General features: G+C 40.6%; 2 protein-coding genes across 6 annotated transcripts in view; both read right to left on the bottom strand.

The window, feature by feature from the left end:
• The window catches only part of nbeab (neurobeachin b), a 185,019-nt gene extending 177,620 nt beyond the window's left edge, over positions 1-7,399 (bottom strand). The window contains exon 1 of the mRNA XM_069161250.1: positions 6,838-7,399. Coding sequence (XP_069017351.1) covers positions 6,838-7,110 — 273 coding nt within the window. The 5' untranslated portion in view covers positions 7,111-7,399. The remainder of the gene's footprint in view (positions 1-6,837) is intronic.
• Positions 7,400-9,833: 2,434 nt separating this feature from the next.
• The window catches only part of stard13b (StAR related lipid transfer domain containing 13b), a 56,204-nt gene continuing 47,874 nt past the window's right edge, over positions 9,834-18,163 (bottom strand). For all 5 annotated transcript variants that reach the window (XM_069161240.1, XM_069161242.1, XM_069161241.1 and 2 more), the window contains 12 exons: positions 18,009-18,090; positions 16,095-16,158; positions 13,861-15,224; positions 13,578-13,748; positions 13,252-13,411; positions 12,858-13,056; positions 12,420-12,633; positions 11,889-12,003; positions 11,561-11,782; positions 11,179-11,396; positions 10,896-11,072; positions 9,834-10,736 (listed from right to left, as the gene is read on the bottom strand). In XM_069161240.1, the coding sequence (XP_069017341.1) occupies positions 10,619-10,736; positions 10,896-11,072; positions 11,179-11,396; positions 11,561-11,782; positions 11,889-12,003; positions 12,420-12,633; positions 12,858-13,056; positions 13,252-13,411; positions 13,578-13,748; positions 13,861-15,224; positions 16,095-16,158; positions 18,009-18,090 (3,104 nt within the window). In that variant the 3' untranslated portion in view covers positions 9,834-10,618. The remainder of the gene's footprint in view (positions 10,737-10,895; positions 11,073-11,178; positions 11,397-11,560; positions 11,783-11,888; positions 12,004-12,419; positions 12,634-12,857; positions 13,057-13,251; positions 13,412-13,577; positions 13,749-13,860; positions 15,225-16,094; positions 16,159-18,008; positions 18,091-18,163) is intronic.

An 18,163-nucleotide genomic window follows, 5' to 3' on the forward strand; every position in this document is an offset into this window, starting at 1 on the left:
CTTCATTACTTTAAGACTTCACTTAACCATATAGGTAGATTACTTTTCATTAATCTGCTCTACACAGAGGTCTTAATGAGCAAAGCAACAGAAGAGCATCAGCAGGATGCGATACACAAGTTTTAGATTAAAGAGTAGCGCTGCAGAGTGGGATATAAATGCTACAATGAATAATACATCTTCCCAACCAAACTTTACCAATAGCTTGTATGTTTAAGGGACATCGGTACAATTATGGAGTCTACCATTAGTCTGCATATGAGGTGTTAAGGGGCATCTGTAAATTGTAGTGTCTGCTGACAGACTGCATGAAAGGCATTTAGCGGACATCTATATACTGTAGCTCCAGAAATGAACCTGGGTTACACTCTCCCCTTCTAAAGTGCATGAGTCTCTGCATGCATATCGGCCGCATGCCGCGCCACCGACCACAAGGAAATTCTCAGTCCAAGGGAAAAAGAGAAATCACATCATTTCCATACGGTTGCCTCTACACCGTTTCCTCAGCAAGTTAAGCTATCAAGAGAAAATCAGGTAGTATTTTCAAGTGCTCTACTAAAACACCAAACTAGCCCAGAAGTAAGAAACAAATGTATTGACGTGAATCTGTTACAGTCTGTTAAACAACCAAGACATCTTTTGGATTCAGTAAGATTTATACTGTAATTTTGAAGCTTAACATATTGTTTTATATACAGATGTTTTGTTCCTGCAAATTACCATTATAAGGAAATTATTTTAAAAAAAGTGTCTAAAAATATTTTTGGTTAAGATATGGATTTTTTGATAACAGACATTTTATACTCATACTGCAGTTTTATGGTCAGTGCTCTGTAGCACCAGTGTTATGTGCAAAACAAATGTGTTATATGCAGCAATTATGGAACATTGCCTGGTAAAAAATAATGAAGACATGAAGAGGAAAATATAGTCAGTCACTTATATAGATTATCTTCTGGTTATGCCATACATGCATGCAGGGATTCTGCAGTAAAAACAAAAAGGCAAAAACCCACTGAGTAATTTTTCAAGTGTGACACAGAAGAAATGTGGAGTGTGATATTTGTAGAACTGTACCAGTGCCCAGAGGTGATATTGATTTGAGATTGATCAAAGTGTGCGAATGACTCAACAGCAGCAGAGGGACACTTACAATGTAGGCCAACCATAACCGAAAGCAGCTTAGGCCACACACAAGTCTCAGTTCTTGTCTTTATCTATTATGCTTTCCAGATGGACTGATTGTTCCTTGTTGGCAAGTGAGCTGCAGTCCAATGTTGGTGTTCTTGTTGTTGTTTTTTGGAAAGGCAGTTGGTGAAGCTAAAGGTTTTGCTCTGGTAGAGTTTCACTAAATTCAATTAAATTCAACACCATGGAACAAAAGTTAATTACATTTCTGTAACTATTTGCATTTAAATTCCTATCCAACATTTTTTTTTTATTTATTTTATACAAACACCATTTCAAACTGCCACAATGACAAAATATCCATTTTCAAACTGAGACTTGTTGTGAGACTACATAAACCTCAGATGGAAAACAGCTTCATAAAACAGCCTTCACAGAGCAGCAGTTTCAAACTCATTATTACAGAGATTATTAAGCAATCTCTTAGAACATTGTATGCTGTGTAATATCGCATGACCAGTAAGAGAGGCAAACATCACTGAGATTTGTATATCAAGAAACCTCACTACACGGATGCATATCTAATATGCAGTGACATGCGAAAGACAACTCCAAAGATACAAGTTGGATAACCTCTCAAGGTAAAAATCGCGGAGCTTCCTTTTGTACCATAACTTAATTCCAGTGGAATTACATCAACCTTGAAGGCAGAACTCTACAACCTGTCTTATAACACATTATCTTAATTAAAGATTTCATTTTAAGCTGCCTATACATGAAAGACCCCCCCTTAATTAGTTTAGATAAGGGATGGTGGCACAAAACTGTGGCGTCTCAGGATTTAGCTCATTCAATTACCGCATTGCACAAACAAGGTTTTTTTAGGGTCACGTGGGGCAATGATGTTCACCTCTTATTTAATTGACTTGTTACTGTTTACAGTGAAACAGTGTTAGTTGATGTGCCAAACAGGTGCTTCCCAAAGCTGTGCAATCAATCACCTCAATAGAGAATAGAGAGCTTTTTAATTAGGTTCAGTTTTACAAGCAGTGAAGTGAAGCCTTTCTTAGAGTTCAGTTGGCAAAGTACAAAGACTCTCGGGACAAATCATCAGTCCATCATTGATGCCAACTCAAAACAGAAAGTCACTCATCCTCACAATATAGGACATTCAGAGCATTCAGTCCAGCTCAATGTTTGGACTATAGGCAGAACAGCCACAGGTAAACATCTGAAACTCCTCATAAGACTGTTGTGACAGAGGCTGACATAAAGGTTTCTCTGTGATGAAGCTAAGAAAACAAAAAAAGAATAGATATCAATATCAAAATATTTTCTAGCTATTTCTCTAATGGCCAGTATGCCTATTGTCATACCAAGTGATTACGTATGACTCTTTCTTTTGAGGTAGTAGTTAAAGAAACGCAACGCTTTTCCTTGATTATGAATTTTTGTCAACTCAAGCAATTTTATCGCAAAAACAGAAGCATATTTCTCTGAAAATTTCATAGCAACTTTTGACAAAAAATGCTGCAAAATTGAAAATGTTGTATCGCAACAACCACATTCGCTCAAAAAAAAATGGATTAATTACATCATCAGGAAAACAATTGAGTAATAATTTCTAGAAGGCAGGGTTGATTCGTGGATACTCTGAGCGTTCACATGGTTCAAGTATCCCAACTCTCCACTTGCCTCCTCCTTCATTAACAAGCCAGCATCTTGACTAATTTGGCTTTGAATGCAGAAATATGTCTCGTGTTTCAAGAAGTGTTTCTCCTTATAGAGTTTCCTTTCTGTCTTTGGTTCTGATTCAGTAAAACTGCTCTCTATTTCAACTTGTAATCAAAAACAGCAAGGATCAGTGATTACTAATCAGTCTATTGTGCATCATTTTGCCTGTCATAGGAATGATTGTGGCAGGATGTGCAGTGCCATCAAGATAATGAAAATAATTGATTTGCCAACTACTGTTGATCATGTATTTAACAATGCAGTCAGGGCTTATAAAACACCTTCTGTATCTGTCACTTTCTCATTCAGTGTGCTGATTTGCCTTCTGTCGAGGCTGACAATACAAATCCATATCAAATAAGCAATAAGTAGGCCTCCATACGTTAAGCACTAAGAAGGTAACATAATTTACTGTAAAATCATCAACACACACAGGGAGGGAATACACTAGCAGCAAAAGTAATCTGCTTCTGTTATCAGAGGAGCTTTCTGGAAATGTTTTGAGTAAAACCCTGTGTTGATTTCATTAGGCATTTATACAGCATTGGCCAGCAAGTATAAATTCCACCACAAGTCTTTTCAGTATCCAACACTACCTTGAGGCTTGAAAGAGCAACTTTGTTCTTGAAAGGGAAATTGTGGTTCTGATAAGGTTGAATTCATATTGATATATGTCTGGACATCAATTGCAAGATCAATGCAGTCGGATCATATCAAACCATTCCTGCAGCCTTTCTTCTCTCCTGCTCCTTTAACACGCTCGGTGGTACCGCACATTTTCTTTTTCACAATCTGTAAAATACTTCAGTTGTTTGTTAGCTTTGCTCAAGAAAAGACCTTAAGAAACATGAGCAAATACAACTGCACACGATGAATATATACTTGAAACTGCAGGTGGGGATGTCAAGATAAGGAAATGTTCGCTGACAATTAAGTTTCATACAAATAATTGTGATTAAAGATGTCTTTTTCTGTTCATTTTACGCCACTGACTGTATATAATCATAGTTTCATAATACACATACATCTCATGAAGAGGAACAGGCATTTAACGCCATTGGTGTTGGCTTTACCACAAAATCCACTATATTAATATCAAAATATGTTCACTTCAAAAATTAGAAGTTAAGCGCCTCAAGATAAAGTTAGCAGCAGTGAGTAATTGGTGGTGGTGCAACAGCAGAGGAAGAAGGGGCAGGTAGATGATGTCATTCAAAAAGCGCCAGTGTAACCTCAAACATTTGTAAACAACTTGGGAATCGTGATGTAAATGTGACATATCTGTTAGTTTCATCCATATGTTTTTGTACAGATTAATAGAAATGATTCTTACGACTATGCAAAACAATTGCAGTGAAGCAGTTATGTGGTAATTGTGACAGGCCTGACTGTGGGAGTTACAAACTCAAACGTTGGCATACAATGAACATACAAACATGGAGGATAAGTGGACTGAAAGGTTTGATACTTTTTTTTCCCCCGAATTAAAAATGTTTAACCATTGAATTTGCATGCAGCTGACATGAAGTCAGAGTTGACCACAACTCAGCAGGAGTCCACCACTTTTAACAGCTACCTTTCAAGTCGGCAGGAGATGTCTGATACTTAAAAGGATTTGGGAGGATTATGACTTTAAAGAAGCCTAAATAAACCAAGCAATAACGCTGACCAGACATGATGGTCTTGGATAAGATGCTTTTCTGTTAATATTAACCAGCTGTTAACAGCACGAGTACGCCCAAGTGTCAGGAAGAAGATGAAGATGTGCTGCGAAAGCTTCTCCCTAAGTTTCATAAGTCACACTGTCTTCTTTTAGTATATATCAACAGCTAATTATTCATCAGAACATGTTGACTTTAAAGGTGCAGGCCGAGTCACGTGACTTTCTCTTCTGTCAGAAAACCGCTCATTAAATGATTAATTACTGGTGGCGATTATTGACTTCTACTTTCTCATGTTGGGGAGAACAGCGAGTCAGCTAATAGGTCTCAAAAGTAGTGACTACTGTAAATTGTACATTGTGGAAAATAACCTGAATAGGAAACGTTATCATTACAGATTTTCCAGCCAAGATCCTCAAACCCTAATTTTTCCAAGATTCCCTTTGGAAATGGAGAAAAACATTATTATTTATTACTCCACAAATTGGACCCGATGAGATGCCACTCAGGATCTTCAGTCTCTACACTTGAAAAATAAACTGAGTTTATAAGGATACAAATCCTGCAGTCATGGCATCTGACAGACAGGAGGGCTGTTTGCATTACCGTTTTCTCACCCCTCTTCCCTGGTTCACAATATCCATCCACAATTTGTGATGTAATTTAGATGAAGAGGCAGATATAAAAACAATTACCATTTCATCTGGCCCCAAGACTCCTGCATTATATGGGGTTTATTTGTATGCACATAACATGGATTAAGGTTGTATTTCTGTTTACGAACAAGTCAAGCCGAATCGAATTGTTCTTGATCCTAAAAAGGAAACAACAGCAATAATCTCTGCTAATGAAATCTGTCATTCAAATGTTTGGGACTTGTATGTGGCTGAGAAATGTGTGGATAAAGAACAGTCTACTGTGAGTAACATTTAAGAGCATGGACAAATTACTTTTCAACAAAGCATGCACCAGAGAGCAAAAGGCAGCTCTGACATTAACACTCTGCACTCAATAGGTCAACAGAATAAAGCAAAATGGAGAATTTTTTTTTTTTTTTTTTTTTTTTTTGCCGCAAGTAAAAGCACAGTTTGGTCTGGACAATCAGTGTTGGTAAAAGACTACAGCATGTCATTCCTTGTGCCTTCCACACATTTCCTGTGAGAATACCACTGCATAGTGTGAGAGGGCAAGGTGTCAGAGACTCCAGCTATTGTAGTACTACTCTCCTGTCTGAACATGCCAAGGGCTACAATTTGTCCTGCTCCACAAAGTGTATCAATGTTGTGCTGGAACCGGTCGTAATTAATCTCTAGTGTGCTAACAGGAAGAGGCCAACAACTGCAAAGAGGCTCTGTAGTGCTCCTGCAGATGGTCACAGAAAAAAAAAGGTATGAACAGGCTTCCCAGCTGGCTTAATTTGCTAAGCATGGACAATTTATGGGTTCAAAGCCACAACCACCTTGTGCTGAAATGATTACTTCTCACTCTCCTCTCACTTTGCTGCAGCTGTAATAAGCAATAAATCACGAGAATGGCCTGGTTCGAAATTGGACTGACAAGATGATAAACAAAACACTCCGTGGGTCATGATCATCCTCCTCCTCCCACAACACTTTAGTGAGGAGCATGCGGGATCAGAACACACCAAGAATATGCATCCTCTGTAACACAGTGCTGAGCATCTGCACGAAGCAAACTATCAAGTGCATCAGGGGTGCTCTCGCAATTCTGGGCTCCCTGAAAACAACTTGAGATCAGCTATAGTGCCTTGCATGTTATGGGGACCCTTGGGTCTGCCTCTGAATCCCCAAACACACACACACACACACACACACACACACACACACACACACACATCACTACATCACTACCAGCAGCAGCAGATGCCTCCAGCCTCCCCTCATCTACAGTACTCTACCTCAACATGAAGGCCATTTGAACTAGTGCACCAGCAGGCTAATAAAGACTGGCATTACTCCTCAAATCCCAGCAAGTATGTACTTCTCCCTCACTGACATGCCTCTGCTTAAATTACAGGAAAACACAGTGAAGTTGTTGTACCTGAAAACTTGAGAGATGGCTTTTGTTTTAATGTGTGCATGTGCGACTTTTGCCTGTTCACTACGGTTTATTCTCACATAATCCGGGGAATGTACTCAAAATGTAATGTAAATAATTGAATAATCATTTGCACAGTCTCGATAGTAATAGACTAGTGTTTTGTTTTGTGTTTGGTGCCACTGAAAATCATCCCGGATTTAGGTTTAGGCGTTAATGTCCAGTCATAGAGTGATAAGGGAAAATGTTTACTCACCAAATTCAGCACCGTTTCAACAATATCCCGGTTGCCAACCTCTCCAACCCGGATCAGTCCGATCACAACAGCAAATTTCATCTTGATATTCCGGATAGGAACCGATGGATTGACAATCCCAGCCGGGAGGACCACTGCGCCGGAGCCAGACATCATCATTGTATCACCGGCAGCAGCGGAGACAGCAGCAGCGTGTTGCCCGGGACCTGGAGGAGGTTGTCGGTCCGAGAGGGACAGCGAGCCCGGCATTGTCACCGGTCTCTCGCTTGTCATTTCCACACAGACCGGGAAGGTTCCAGGAGCTGGTTGTACGCTGTCTTCCTCTAATATGTTTAATCACTGCCTTGGAGCGTCAAGAAAAAAAAAAAAAAAAAAAAAGGCAAGAACACTCTCGAACCCGGAAAAACAAAAAGAAAACACAAAAAAGAAATCACTCTCTGTCAGTAAAAATCCACTCTTCAGAGTTCCGGTGAGTCGGTCCGATGTGTGGTCGGTGCCAGCCAGTTAACCGACAGACTAACCTGCGCTGCGTTCACCCAGCACTGTCTGTGCATGTTTGCCGCTCTCCTGGATGCGCGTCTCCGCGTCTTTGCCGCTGTCACCGCCATGTTGCCGCCCCCTGCCTGCGGTTCCTCTCAACACGCCTGCGCTGGCTGCGATGAGTCAGGTCGCTTCCCCGGTGCTGTCCACCGCCAGGTGGGAACAGCCGAGGCAAACTGGTTGGAGGATTTTAGCCGCTCCTGGAAGACAAAAAGGTAACCCTGCGTGATGCCTTCAGGCCCATACATTTCGTAAAGTTTATAGCTTTTGTTAGGCAGTCAAGCCAAGCAGTTCAATTTCGGTGAAAATTGGTGAAAAATAATCAAATAATTGTGATAAAAGTAAAACTAATTCATTTGTAATTAATATAAAAATAGCTAATTCAAAAAAAAAATGTTTTTGCAAAGTGCAAAATGTTTTCTCTCAGCTATAGGCCAGCTATTCATTCAAGAATAGCACAGGTATTCCCAATAGCATAAGTAGAATGTATGATCAATATTACTAGTTAGACCCGTTCATGTTATTGCTGCTATGCTTGAGGTGTCTCCTTATTGATTTTAGAAGACACGTGTAATCAAATCAGAAATCGATTAAAACACTAAAGGTGTAATGGTAGGCTAAATGGTATTGACTGCTGTTATTGTTATTATAGTTTACAGTTTTAATAATAGGTCTCTTAAAAGGTTAGGTGGGCATTGAGCATCCAAACTGTTGATTTGTAGCCTATGATTACTATTATTATAAATGTAATACTTTCATTATAGTATGAGCTCTATGTGTATATCGTTCATTGATCAGTCTGTGAGGCTACAGAGGTGACCCTGTGTCTATGTGAGGCGATATAAATTGGCAAATTAAGTTTTGTCCTTATCTTCCCGGTGAGTTGGTATTATTGACACATTGAGTAAAAAAAAAAAAAAAATGGTATGAAATGTTTTATGCAACAATCAAGAGAATTGATTTAACCAATATCTTGTATGTGCACTTTTAAATTATATTTTGTAAGTATTCCACGTATTTATTCTTTAATGAATGAAATAATCAAAAACGTGGATAGATTCTAATACATGAATGCAATTTGGAATCATTACAATTTATATGGGTCTAAAAACTTTGTTAGAAAAAGCATCAAATTCCAGTTATTATATAAAAGAGACTCAGTTGTGTCCATCGTCCTGAAGACAGCCAGAAACTGAGCTTGTGTTTCATGACCTTATTAAGCTGATCTGTTATCATGGTTTCAAAAGAAGTGGAAAACTTCATCTTAGGTTTGTTGTCCTTTTTTCATTGTAGTCTTATGTGCAATTGTAAATGTTTTCTTTGAACACTATATCTTTAGATTTTAAGAGGAAATTTAGTCTACAGACTGTGTTAGGCATAAAGAACCCAGTCACAAGTGTTAATGGTTTATCTTATTGTCCCAGCATAACAATAACATCTGACAATGCCCTTTCAACATCACTGGGAAACTACTAACTGGAGGTCAGCCCTTCTTATCCTCTGTTAAGGTTGCTGGTCCTGTTTATCAATAAGAACCATAAACCCTGCCAGAACTTAATAGAGGTCAGTGGAGGTGAGTTGACTTAACTGAATACGAAGATCCAAACTCACTGAGTGCAACCACAGATTTGTTGATTTTCATGTGATGGCCATTTCTGTAAAGTCTCCCGTAGCAGAATCCCACCATATTCTGTTATAGTTTTTGGAAATAATCCCTTTAAACACTTCCATCATGTCTGGACTGCCACAATGTCTGATTAATTCTCAGTCAGACTTTGATTCGATCGCAGGTGGTTTTCAATACTTGGGTTGCATCTCTTAGTGCTGAAGCAATTAGTGTGGTCACACTGTTATTGTTGGCATGTCCTCTTCCCCATCAGATACCTTAGCAATGAATATATTTTTACCTTTATTCAACTTGTTGAAATACCTGTGAAATTACGTGCTTCATTGTAATAATAATGTCAAAGAGGAAAAGGAAATGTTTCTACAAAGTTAATTAGTCTTCTGATCACAAAGTGCCATCTAGTGGACAATAGTGACAATCAAACAGGTTCATGTGTTCAGCCCAAGTATACCACGTCCCATCTAATTTGTGAGAAAAAGCCAAGAAGATTAGTTATTCTTCAGTAACCTTTTTGGATTACTGTTGTGTTTAAATTAAAACAAGAGTTCAAATAGCATGTTCTCTTTCTTTGTTTCCTTCAAATGGCCAGCAGAGGTCCCTGTCTTCCCAGATCAGACAGACTTGTTTTGTGTTCATCCACTTGAAAGCTCTGAACATAAATATTGTATAAATAACTTTGGAATGTAAATATTCTCACTCAACCATCACTGACGCTGTTTGATGTTATGTTCCTTTCAGGGTAAGCAGTAGTGAATAATTTAAGATTTTTTTTGTTTCTTCTTTTTGATGTAGCACCAAGATTAAGAACCAGAGCAGACAAACATTTTTAAACTTGATCGTTTTTATTAAAAAAATGATGTATCTTGTACCTGACTGCACAATCCAGTACCCTAAAGCAGGTATGAACAAGTCAAACCTTAAGTCATTCTTTTCACAACCATTGGAGTCAAAGTTCAATAAAATTACACCCATTCCAAAATGGCAATACTGAAGCAAAGTAAAACCAGCTTACAATTTTGTACCGTGTGTTTTACAGGAAGGTTGACACACTGAAAGAATCAATATATAGGAAATTAACATATGTACTATTTATCCCTTTCACATATATACAGTATTTACAATAGTTTGCATTTGCAATATATTCACACACATATATACAAACACTTGAGTGTACATTCTAATAATTACAGCTTTAAATCTGAAATGAATAACATATACATGCTTCCCAGAAGCATTTAAGAGCTTGAATGTCCTAGACATTGTAGATTATAGTGACAACAATACAATAATATTATTAAAGATAATAATAATTATAACATACATACAGGTTTAGCAACATAAAGGTAAATAGAATCATAATGTCGAGGACATTGGCAGGATGATTAATTTCCCATTCAATAATTATGCTCAGCACTGATAGGATGTCCTCTTTTGTCATTGTGCAAGTACAGAGGAGCTTCAAATTATTTTTAGAGCATTTGAACTCAGAAAAACAAACAATAATCTGTGCTTTAGTTCAGGGGTATTGTCTATGCTTTTGTGTCTGCCTGTTAGCAATGAGTCAAAGGCTCAGTCTTGATCTCAAGGCTAAGCAGACACGTCGTGCAAAGAAAGTCAGATTTTGGTCTCTGGGCCGTCTGTAATGAGCGGCTGAAAGGAGTTGCGGATCCGGGCAGCTTCTGCAGCACAAAGGTGACCGAAAGCTTTGTTGTACCAATCTGGAGTCCTTCCCCTGAAATCAAAGTATAGTCAATATACTACAGGATACATACATGTAGACAAAGCTTCACAGAAATATCTCCAGAAATGCAACACAAATCTGACGTATTGGTGGATTTAATGTGAGAAAAAGATACTTTTTTGAGCTTCTTATGAAGTTTTTAGGACTTACTTCAGGTCCACTCGGCAGATGTGAGTGAGTCTGGACTTTCCTGAGCCACAGGGCTCTAGCAGATAGTTGGACTCCAGAACTATGGGTCGTACCCCTCCTATAGCAGAGCAATCCTCATGCTCTATAGACACAGAAACCAGGGAGCAGGCGCCTTTGGGCAAGTCTGTCCTCCATGACCTTGGATGAAAACAGAGAATAAGTATGTTGCCCAGAAGAAAAAAAAATATGGATGCTTAAAAAAACAAACCATGATATTTAGTGTCTTGTGTTTATCACCACTCACCTGAGAACTACAAAGTCCCTGCTGGGATGAGGGGGCATGCGACTGAGGACATACTGAAACACCTCGGTCTGCTTGTCTAGTGTCTCACACACTTTCCACTGAAGCAGGTCCATGTCCCACAGGTGGCGCTCTCGTACCACGCGGTTCAACACTACAGATGGTGGGGCTTCCACTTCCACAGACACTCTCCACCGCCTCAAAGGGTTCCCATCTCCCACCTGGGTGACGTACAAAGACACAAACCACATAAGATCTATGATTGAGACATTTTGATATTTTCTGTGCCAGCTTCGTGTTGTAAGGTTTGTAACTTGGAGTTCATCAATGAAACTGGGATTGTTTCAATGCACTGCACTACTATGAAACTAATAATTAAACTCACCTTCTTATAGGAGAGCTCTGTGTTGTCAGAGCTGGTGCAGGAGACCCAGTATTTGGATTTTTCCCGGGCCTCTTTGAGCAGGTTTTGAAGTAGCCCCTCCATATGTGTTTGGTACGTTCCATCATCATCTTCCAGCTGCTTGCACAGCTCGTCAATTGTTGGCGCATGCAGGTCCGCCTCCACATATGAATTACGCGACTGAGTAACCATCTCATGAGGGATCTAATGAGTGTATAAAAGCATGAGGTAACGCACACACACACACATATATAAACTATTGCAATCAGGCTTGAAATTCTTGTTACATATCAATTACAGCCTGTTGTACCTCAAAGAGACGGTTGCACTCTATGATCATGTGAGCAAGGCCCTGTGTTGCTGATAAGTTTTCATTCAGATCCTTCTGGTCTGGTCTGCCCGTGGCGTACTTCTTCTGCATGGCCCTGGAGATTATGGGGAGAGAAGACTTGTTAGGCCTGCAGAGTCTTCAGGTCAACATCCCCACAAAACGCAGTATATAAACCCCTTCTTCCGCTCCACGGGAAACCCCTTTGATCCCGTTAAATTAGAGGGCTTTGCTTTGTTTGTACCCAGCATGATCTCATAAAACATTAAGCTTTAAAAAGACTGTCATGCCATTTTAAAACAAGACGCAGAAAGAGTAATGTACTGCGCCCCCGAGGGCAGAGCAGACTGCAACCCATTTCAGTCCAGTCTTTATGGAGTCGTAGGTGAAGATAATCATGTTGGAGTTAATAGATTCCAAGCATGTCTTGTTCATTATTTTTTAAGCACCGAGGGGCAGGAATGTGACTGGCCGAAAATCATAGACAGGAAGGTAACGCAAGAAAAAAAAAACCTTGGTGAGAGGTTGTCCTTCTTCAGTATGTTGAGATGGAAGAGGGAGGGGGCCAGGCACACGGCAATGTTCATAGGTGTCATCTGGTTTTCTTCCACAGAGGAAGTGACATCACTGAGGAAACAGAGCAGCGTCTGCAGCACTTCTCGGTTTTCATCCGACATCAACATGATGGCTGCTTGGACAGCTTGCAACCTCTGGTCCTTCGGCACATCTGTACATGTTAAAGAAGTTTTTTTTGTTTTTTTTTAATAATTTCTGCTTTACAGACATAACGATATAAGAAAGAAAAGCAATCGTGACCTGTTACCCTGTTAATTCAGGTGCAATTCCACACTGTTCTTCAAATTAGAATATGTAATTATTAGAATACGTGAGACAATAAATTTGAAACCTGACTGGTAAAGAAGACAAGCGAAGAGAGATTTATGTACTCACACTGGTAGATATGGAGGAAGGTCTCCCCCAGCTTGCTGGTGAGCAGCGGCTCAGGTAAATCCCTGAAGAACTGCTTCACCATGTCGGCCACATCGTAGGCAGACTGATCCTCATAGTTCACATTGTCTGGAGAATTTTCATTCATCTGCCTCAGAGTTTGAATTCGCGATTTCACCCCCGATTTACGAAAGAGGCCCACCTGGAAGCAAAGCAGAGGCGTTTTTATGCGAACGGCAACTTCTATCCAACTGTGCACCACTTCCATCAATTAAACTGTCAGCAGAACTGATAACCTGTGCTTGGAAATATTCCTCCACATTATACATATGACAAGAATACAACCGTTTGTTACATCGCATGTGAAAATCAATAAAAATGGTATGCCGTCACTGACCTGGTCCAGACACTGGCTCCTCAGGTACCGCAGGGCCTGCTGCAGGCCGAGGGGCAAGGGTTGTCCCGAACGCTGCACGTGCACTATGAGAGGCACTCCGAACACATTCTTATCCTTGTAGTCCGGTACCTTCATTCTCTTCATAAACTTTGGCACAGACCTAGGAGAGACATCGACACAATATCTTTGAGACGTCTCAAGTCTGAGCAAGAGGCTTTGTTGTAGCAATAGAGAATAAAATATATACAATGTACAGACTCTAATAAAGAAAATATGTACAATAAAAAAAAACATGAATGATCAAAATTGAATTTGGTAAGACTTACCAAGTCCAGCCATGCTTGTTGGACATGGAGTACTTCTCCATGATTGCAGTTAAACGCAGCAGCGAAAACTTCTGTAACAAACTCAGCTGTCCTGCTGACTGGTTTGTAATCTGCAGCGATGCCACTGAGTGACTGAGGCGATTAGATATCTGAAAGCTGGGCCAGCGTAGCCTAATACCATAAAAGATGAGAAGCACAGCTTTGTTTATACAAAACAAACACATTTTTCATTTCATTTTCAGTTACTTTAATATTTAATTCAATACGGTTCAATGAATCTTACCTATTAGGTCTTGTGAGTGACGCGCCAACCCCTGAGTCCCTCCTTTCCCTGAGTCTTGCAGATTCTGTCTCAGCAAGTGATACTTTGTCTCTGTCTCCATCACTAGGTGTGGTCTGGCTTTCTGTGACAGAATTTCCCTCAAAGTCCAGCGTGATCTGACTCGAGGACTGAAGGACAACCGTATCTTCCTTCTCTCCGTCCTCCTGCGCCAACCCTTCCCCTCCAGGTAACACGTTTTTTGACCAGTGGTCCACTATCTGCTGCAGGCCGTTCACATGCAGCAATATATCGTCCAGGTGAGGAAACAGGTCCTCTTTCTCCAGGTCGATCAGGTCTCCAGTGCTGGCGTACAGATGTGAGCCAGGAACATTATCATACACACTGATACGGCTGCCTCTGGACCAGCACTGGGTGACAGGCCTGCTTTCCTTTCTGGAGGAAATGAGTGGGGAGGCCAGCTGCATGCTGCCGGTGTGCCAGTTAATAGAGGCCCCGTTGGTTGGGGACAGGCTCTCTATGGACAGTGCTTTGGGAAAAGTTCCCGGCTTGTGGTCTTTGGGAATGTGGACCACGAGGTCTTCATAGGAGCAGAATTCATTTCTGCGGTTTTGTTCTCGGACTTTATTCACCTGGGTGCCCGAGAAGATGTCTATGTCCTCTAAATACATGCCGCTGCGCTTGTGGTCAGCTCGGTGAGGCTTGCGCTCTTTCAGGCTGGGTGTGCTAACAGTGCTGCCACTAGAATGGCTGCTACCTTCACTACTGCACCGGGACGGCAGAGCTTTGCTGGACGGAGGTTCTGGAGTCCCTCCATCTCCGTCTATGATCTCGACACATCGCAGCGTCTTCAGCGCCTGGGCCTCCTGCTGCAGCACAGGAGAGCTGATCACCAACATCTTGCGGCCCCTTCCTAGAGTTCCTCGGGAGCTCAGTGTCTCCATGCGCTTCAGGAAGTCTTTGGCACGGGTGCGGCTCGTCTTGCCATGCTTGTCAGGCAGCGAGTCGTAGTGAGTGAATTCTTTGGGGATGTGAGGCATTGTGAGAAAAGTAGAGTCTGGCATTGCTGCTGAATCTGAGCAGGTGCGGTTGGAGCAGTCCGAGTCCCCGGTGCTGAGGCCCCTGTGTCCGCTGCCCCCGCTGCTCTCGCTGTGCAAAGACGAGACCTCCGGCTCGCTGAGGTCCGTCAGAACACTCTCGCTGCTGGTGGTAGTTTTTAGAAGCACACCGTCCCTGGTGGTCTGACCCTCCCTGTGGTTTCCCAGCAGACAGTCAATGTCCTGTAACCTGGACCAGCGCCGGCTGCTCCACTCGAAGGTCCATTTGTCACTGATAGCGAACAGGTCTTCTTCGTCAGAGTCTTCACTCTGAGGAAAAACAGGTTAGGTTACATTAATCACTCTGGCCTACATGATTTCATCTATGAATATAAATGTTTTTATGAAGGTCTCTCCAAAGTATGGTAATCCCTTTTCATTGAAAAATTTACAGACACATTTAAATTAAAAAAAAAGATCATAATTATACATGCAGTTCTTGTTATTTATAAATAAAACTGACATAAAAACAACCAAGACAGCCTTTGCATATTTTTCAGACTTTGCTTTCTCAACAAAAGATAATTTGGATAATATTTCCTCTTTGTGTTCTGAATAGAGAAATTATTCATGACATCAGGTGGCATACAAGGTAAGACGTACTGTTTATAGCATCACACAGCATCTACATCACAAAGAACAGTTGCAGGAAATAGCTGGAGAATGTGTTTGCTCAGAATTAATGACTTGCAATCAGTCAACAGTGATATAACAGTAAAGGGTTCCTTTGTTTTGTAGACTTCTTCCACAACTAGACCAAGTTGGAAAAAATATGTGCACACTCCAATGTGGGAACAAAAGTGATAATAGACATGAATGTAACAATGGCACGATCTTAAATATCACAGAATGTAGGTTAAAAGGACAAAGCAGCACTATATTTGTGTTGGTGCAGGAAGCACATGCATAACGTAAGGCAATCCCTGTAAGACAACACCATTCCTTACAAAGACATTGACTTTTGTCTTCAATTTGTAAAAAACGTTGAATGACCATCGTATTGGTGTCAAGGTTCAGGAGTATATGCATAGTGTAATATTTCAAAATAGTCTGTGTACTGAGAGAAAGTAAGGCACACGCTTTTTTTTTTTTTTTTTTATGCAATAAACAACCTTAAAAGTGGAAAAACTCCCCACTTACTTTCTTCTTTGGAAGATTGACGTCAAGTTTCATAGAAGCACACTTGTTCAGAGTGTTGAGTCGCCTGAAAAAAATAAAACAGCCCAAGAATGAAAATGGTTCAGGAAAAACAAAAGAAAACCCCACAATCGTGTCCTAATGAGCAGACCAGAAATAGATCCCCTTCTGTTTGCTATTTAAGTGTTAATCTGATCAGCTTCTGTTCTGGATGCACAACCAGACGTGGAGGGAAACCGAGTTTGTGCATATCATAATAACGTAAACCTAATGAGCACCGGTAATTGTCAGTTTCTCTGTTCTCTTTCTCTCGGGATGGATCTAAGTGATTGTGGCTGGACGTGTGGTGTGCAGCTGTTTGAAGGTCAACCACATCTAATAACAGACTGGTTGGTTCAAAATACTCATCTGTAGATGTACAGAGGAACCTGTCTTTATAGCCATCTCACACTTGGATGCTAATTATATAAATACATGATATGAAGAGATGCTCCTGACACAGACATGCACTTCATATTTGTACTTTTCTCTGTTTGTTACTAATATAGTCACATAAAATCTTTCATTTGGAAATGCTAATGTAGAGTTCCTAATCTCAGTGTAACAAAACTCTCTCAGAAGCAGTGGAATATTTTTTCAGGGTCTGTAATATTTACTTTGAGCATTTTTCTTCCCATGAGCATGTGCTTAGTGACTCATGTTTACTAAAGTTTGTGGGTGCGCCAACTGTAACATACCAAATATAAAAGCACCTAAAACTGTACACGGACCAACAATAGCACAGGGGAAAAGATGACAGCATAAGAAATTACACTCCATCTCAACTCAGTCTTGGCTTGAAACAAAAGGGAGAAAAAAAATTGCGGGAAGATAATTACAAGCATTAACAGCTCCAGATATTGCTAACAGTCTGTTTTTTATAATTGTAAATATTGTTCTGTGATGGGGAATGACCTGATGGCTCTAACAATACTCCAGTGCTGTAGATGACAGGGGTTAGTCAAACAAGACGCCCCCATGATTGTTACTGTCGATATGGAGACACAAATGAAGACAGGATTTTCAAACTGGGGGCCCTTTATTTCTCAGGCCTAAAGAGCTTTAAATGCGGTTACTATAATAGGAGGCAGCTCAGCCGAGGATCAGAGAGAACACTCACGTGTGAAATATCTATCAGTTTCAGTTCTATTAAAGACACCCACAGTATGCAGGGTGGTGTTTATTTTTGCACACAAGACCATGGTGACTATAAAGCCATCCACGTATGTTACCATAGAGATGCTGGGAAGTCATGGACAAAATCACGTTGGAGGTGGAACTGCTTCCAATTGTCTTCTATTTATCCCGTGGCTAGTTTGGAATTTAGATGAGTTGCTTTAGGGTTGTTTAGAGTCACAGTATATTGAGCCGTGCGAGGCACCATTCATGCTCCTCCTGCTTCCGTCTTGGGATGGTTGCCACAGTTACTGTGGTAGCTGTAGTGCTGTTTTCATCCTGGCTTGAAAAAGTACATGAGCCCTGTTGCCCTACAAGGGCGTTATGTGGAACCACCAGTTGTTGGCTTAGTGCACTTTTATATCCTCTATACACCGGAAAATCAGGAAAGAAAACCCACGCATATCCAATATTTCTCATGCAGGTCAGATGAAGAGATGAAGATTCTCATCAATACTCTTGCAAACAAAAGCATTTATTAAATCCATTTCAGTCCCTAAAACGGACTGATGAACAGCAGTGTGCGGAAAACTGTCTTTTCTTTGACATTCTTAAGAGTCAAGGAAATAAAGAGTTGCACTTTTACTTTAAACTTCTTTTGAGGATTCGTATACAGTTCCACTTCCTTGTGGAAAAGAAAAGTGTATGCAGCAGTGACTCATGAATGAGCCACCGCATTTTCAGTGTAAAACATCTGGTTACCTGCACAGAGGTTCCACGAGGTCTTTGTCCAGGAAGTCATGATCTCTTTTCACAGAAGTAATGTCAATGGGGAACTGGGAATCTGGAGAAAAAGCATAGAGATCAGAGAGAGTAGAACTTCATATAGTACATCACATTTCAGCAGTTGTTCAATA

Source organism: Embiotoca jacksoni, unplaced genomic scaffold (assembly GCF_022577435.1).
Source record: "Embiotoca jacksoni isolate LCO1_2020_lvr unplaced genomic scaffold, fEmbJac1.0.p SCAF_28, whole genome shotgun sequence".
In the NCBI taxonomy this organism is placed as follows: Eukaryota; Metazoa; Chordata; class Actinopteri; family Embiotocidae; genus Embiotoca; species Embiotoca jacksoni.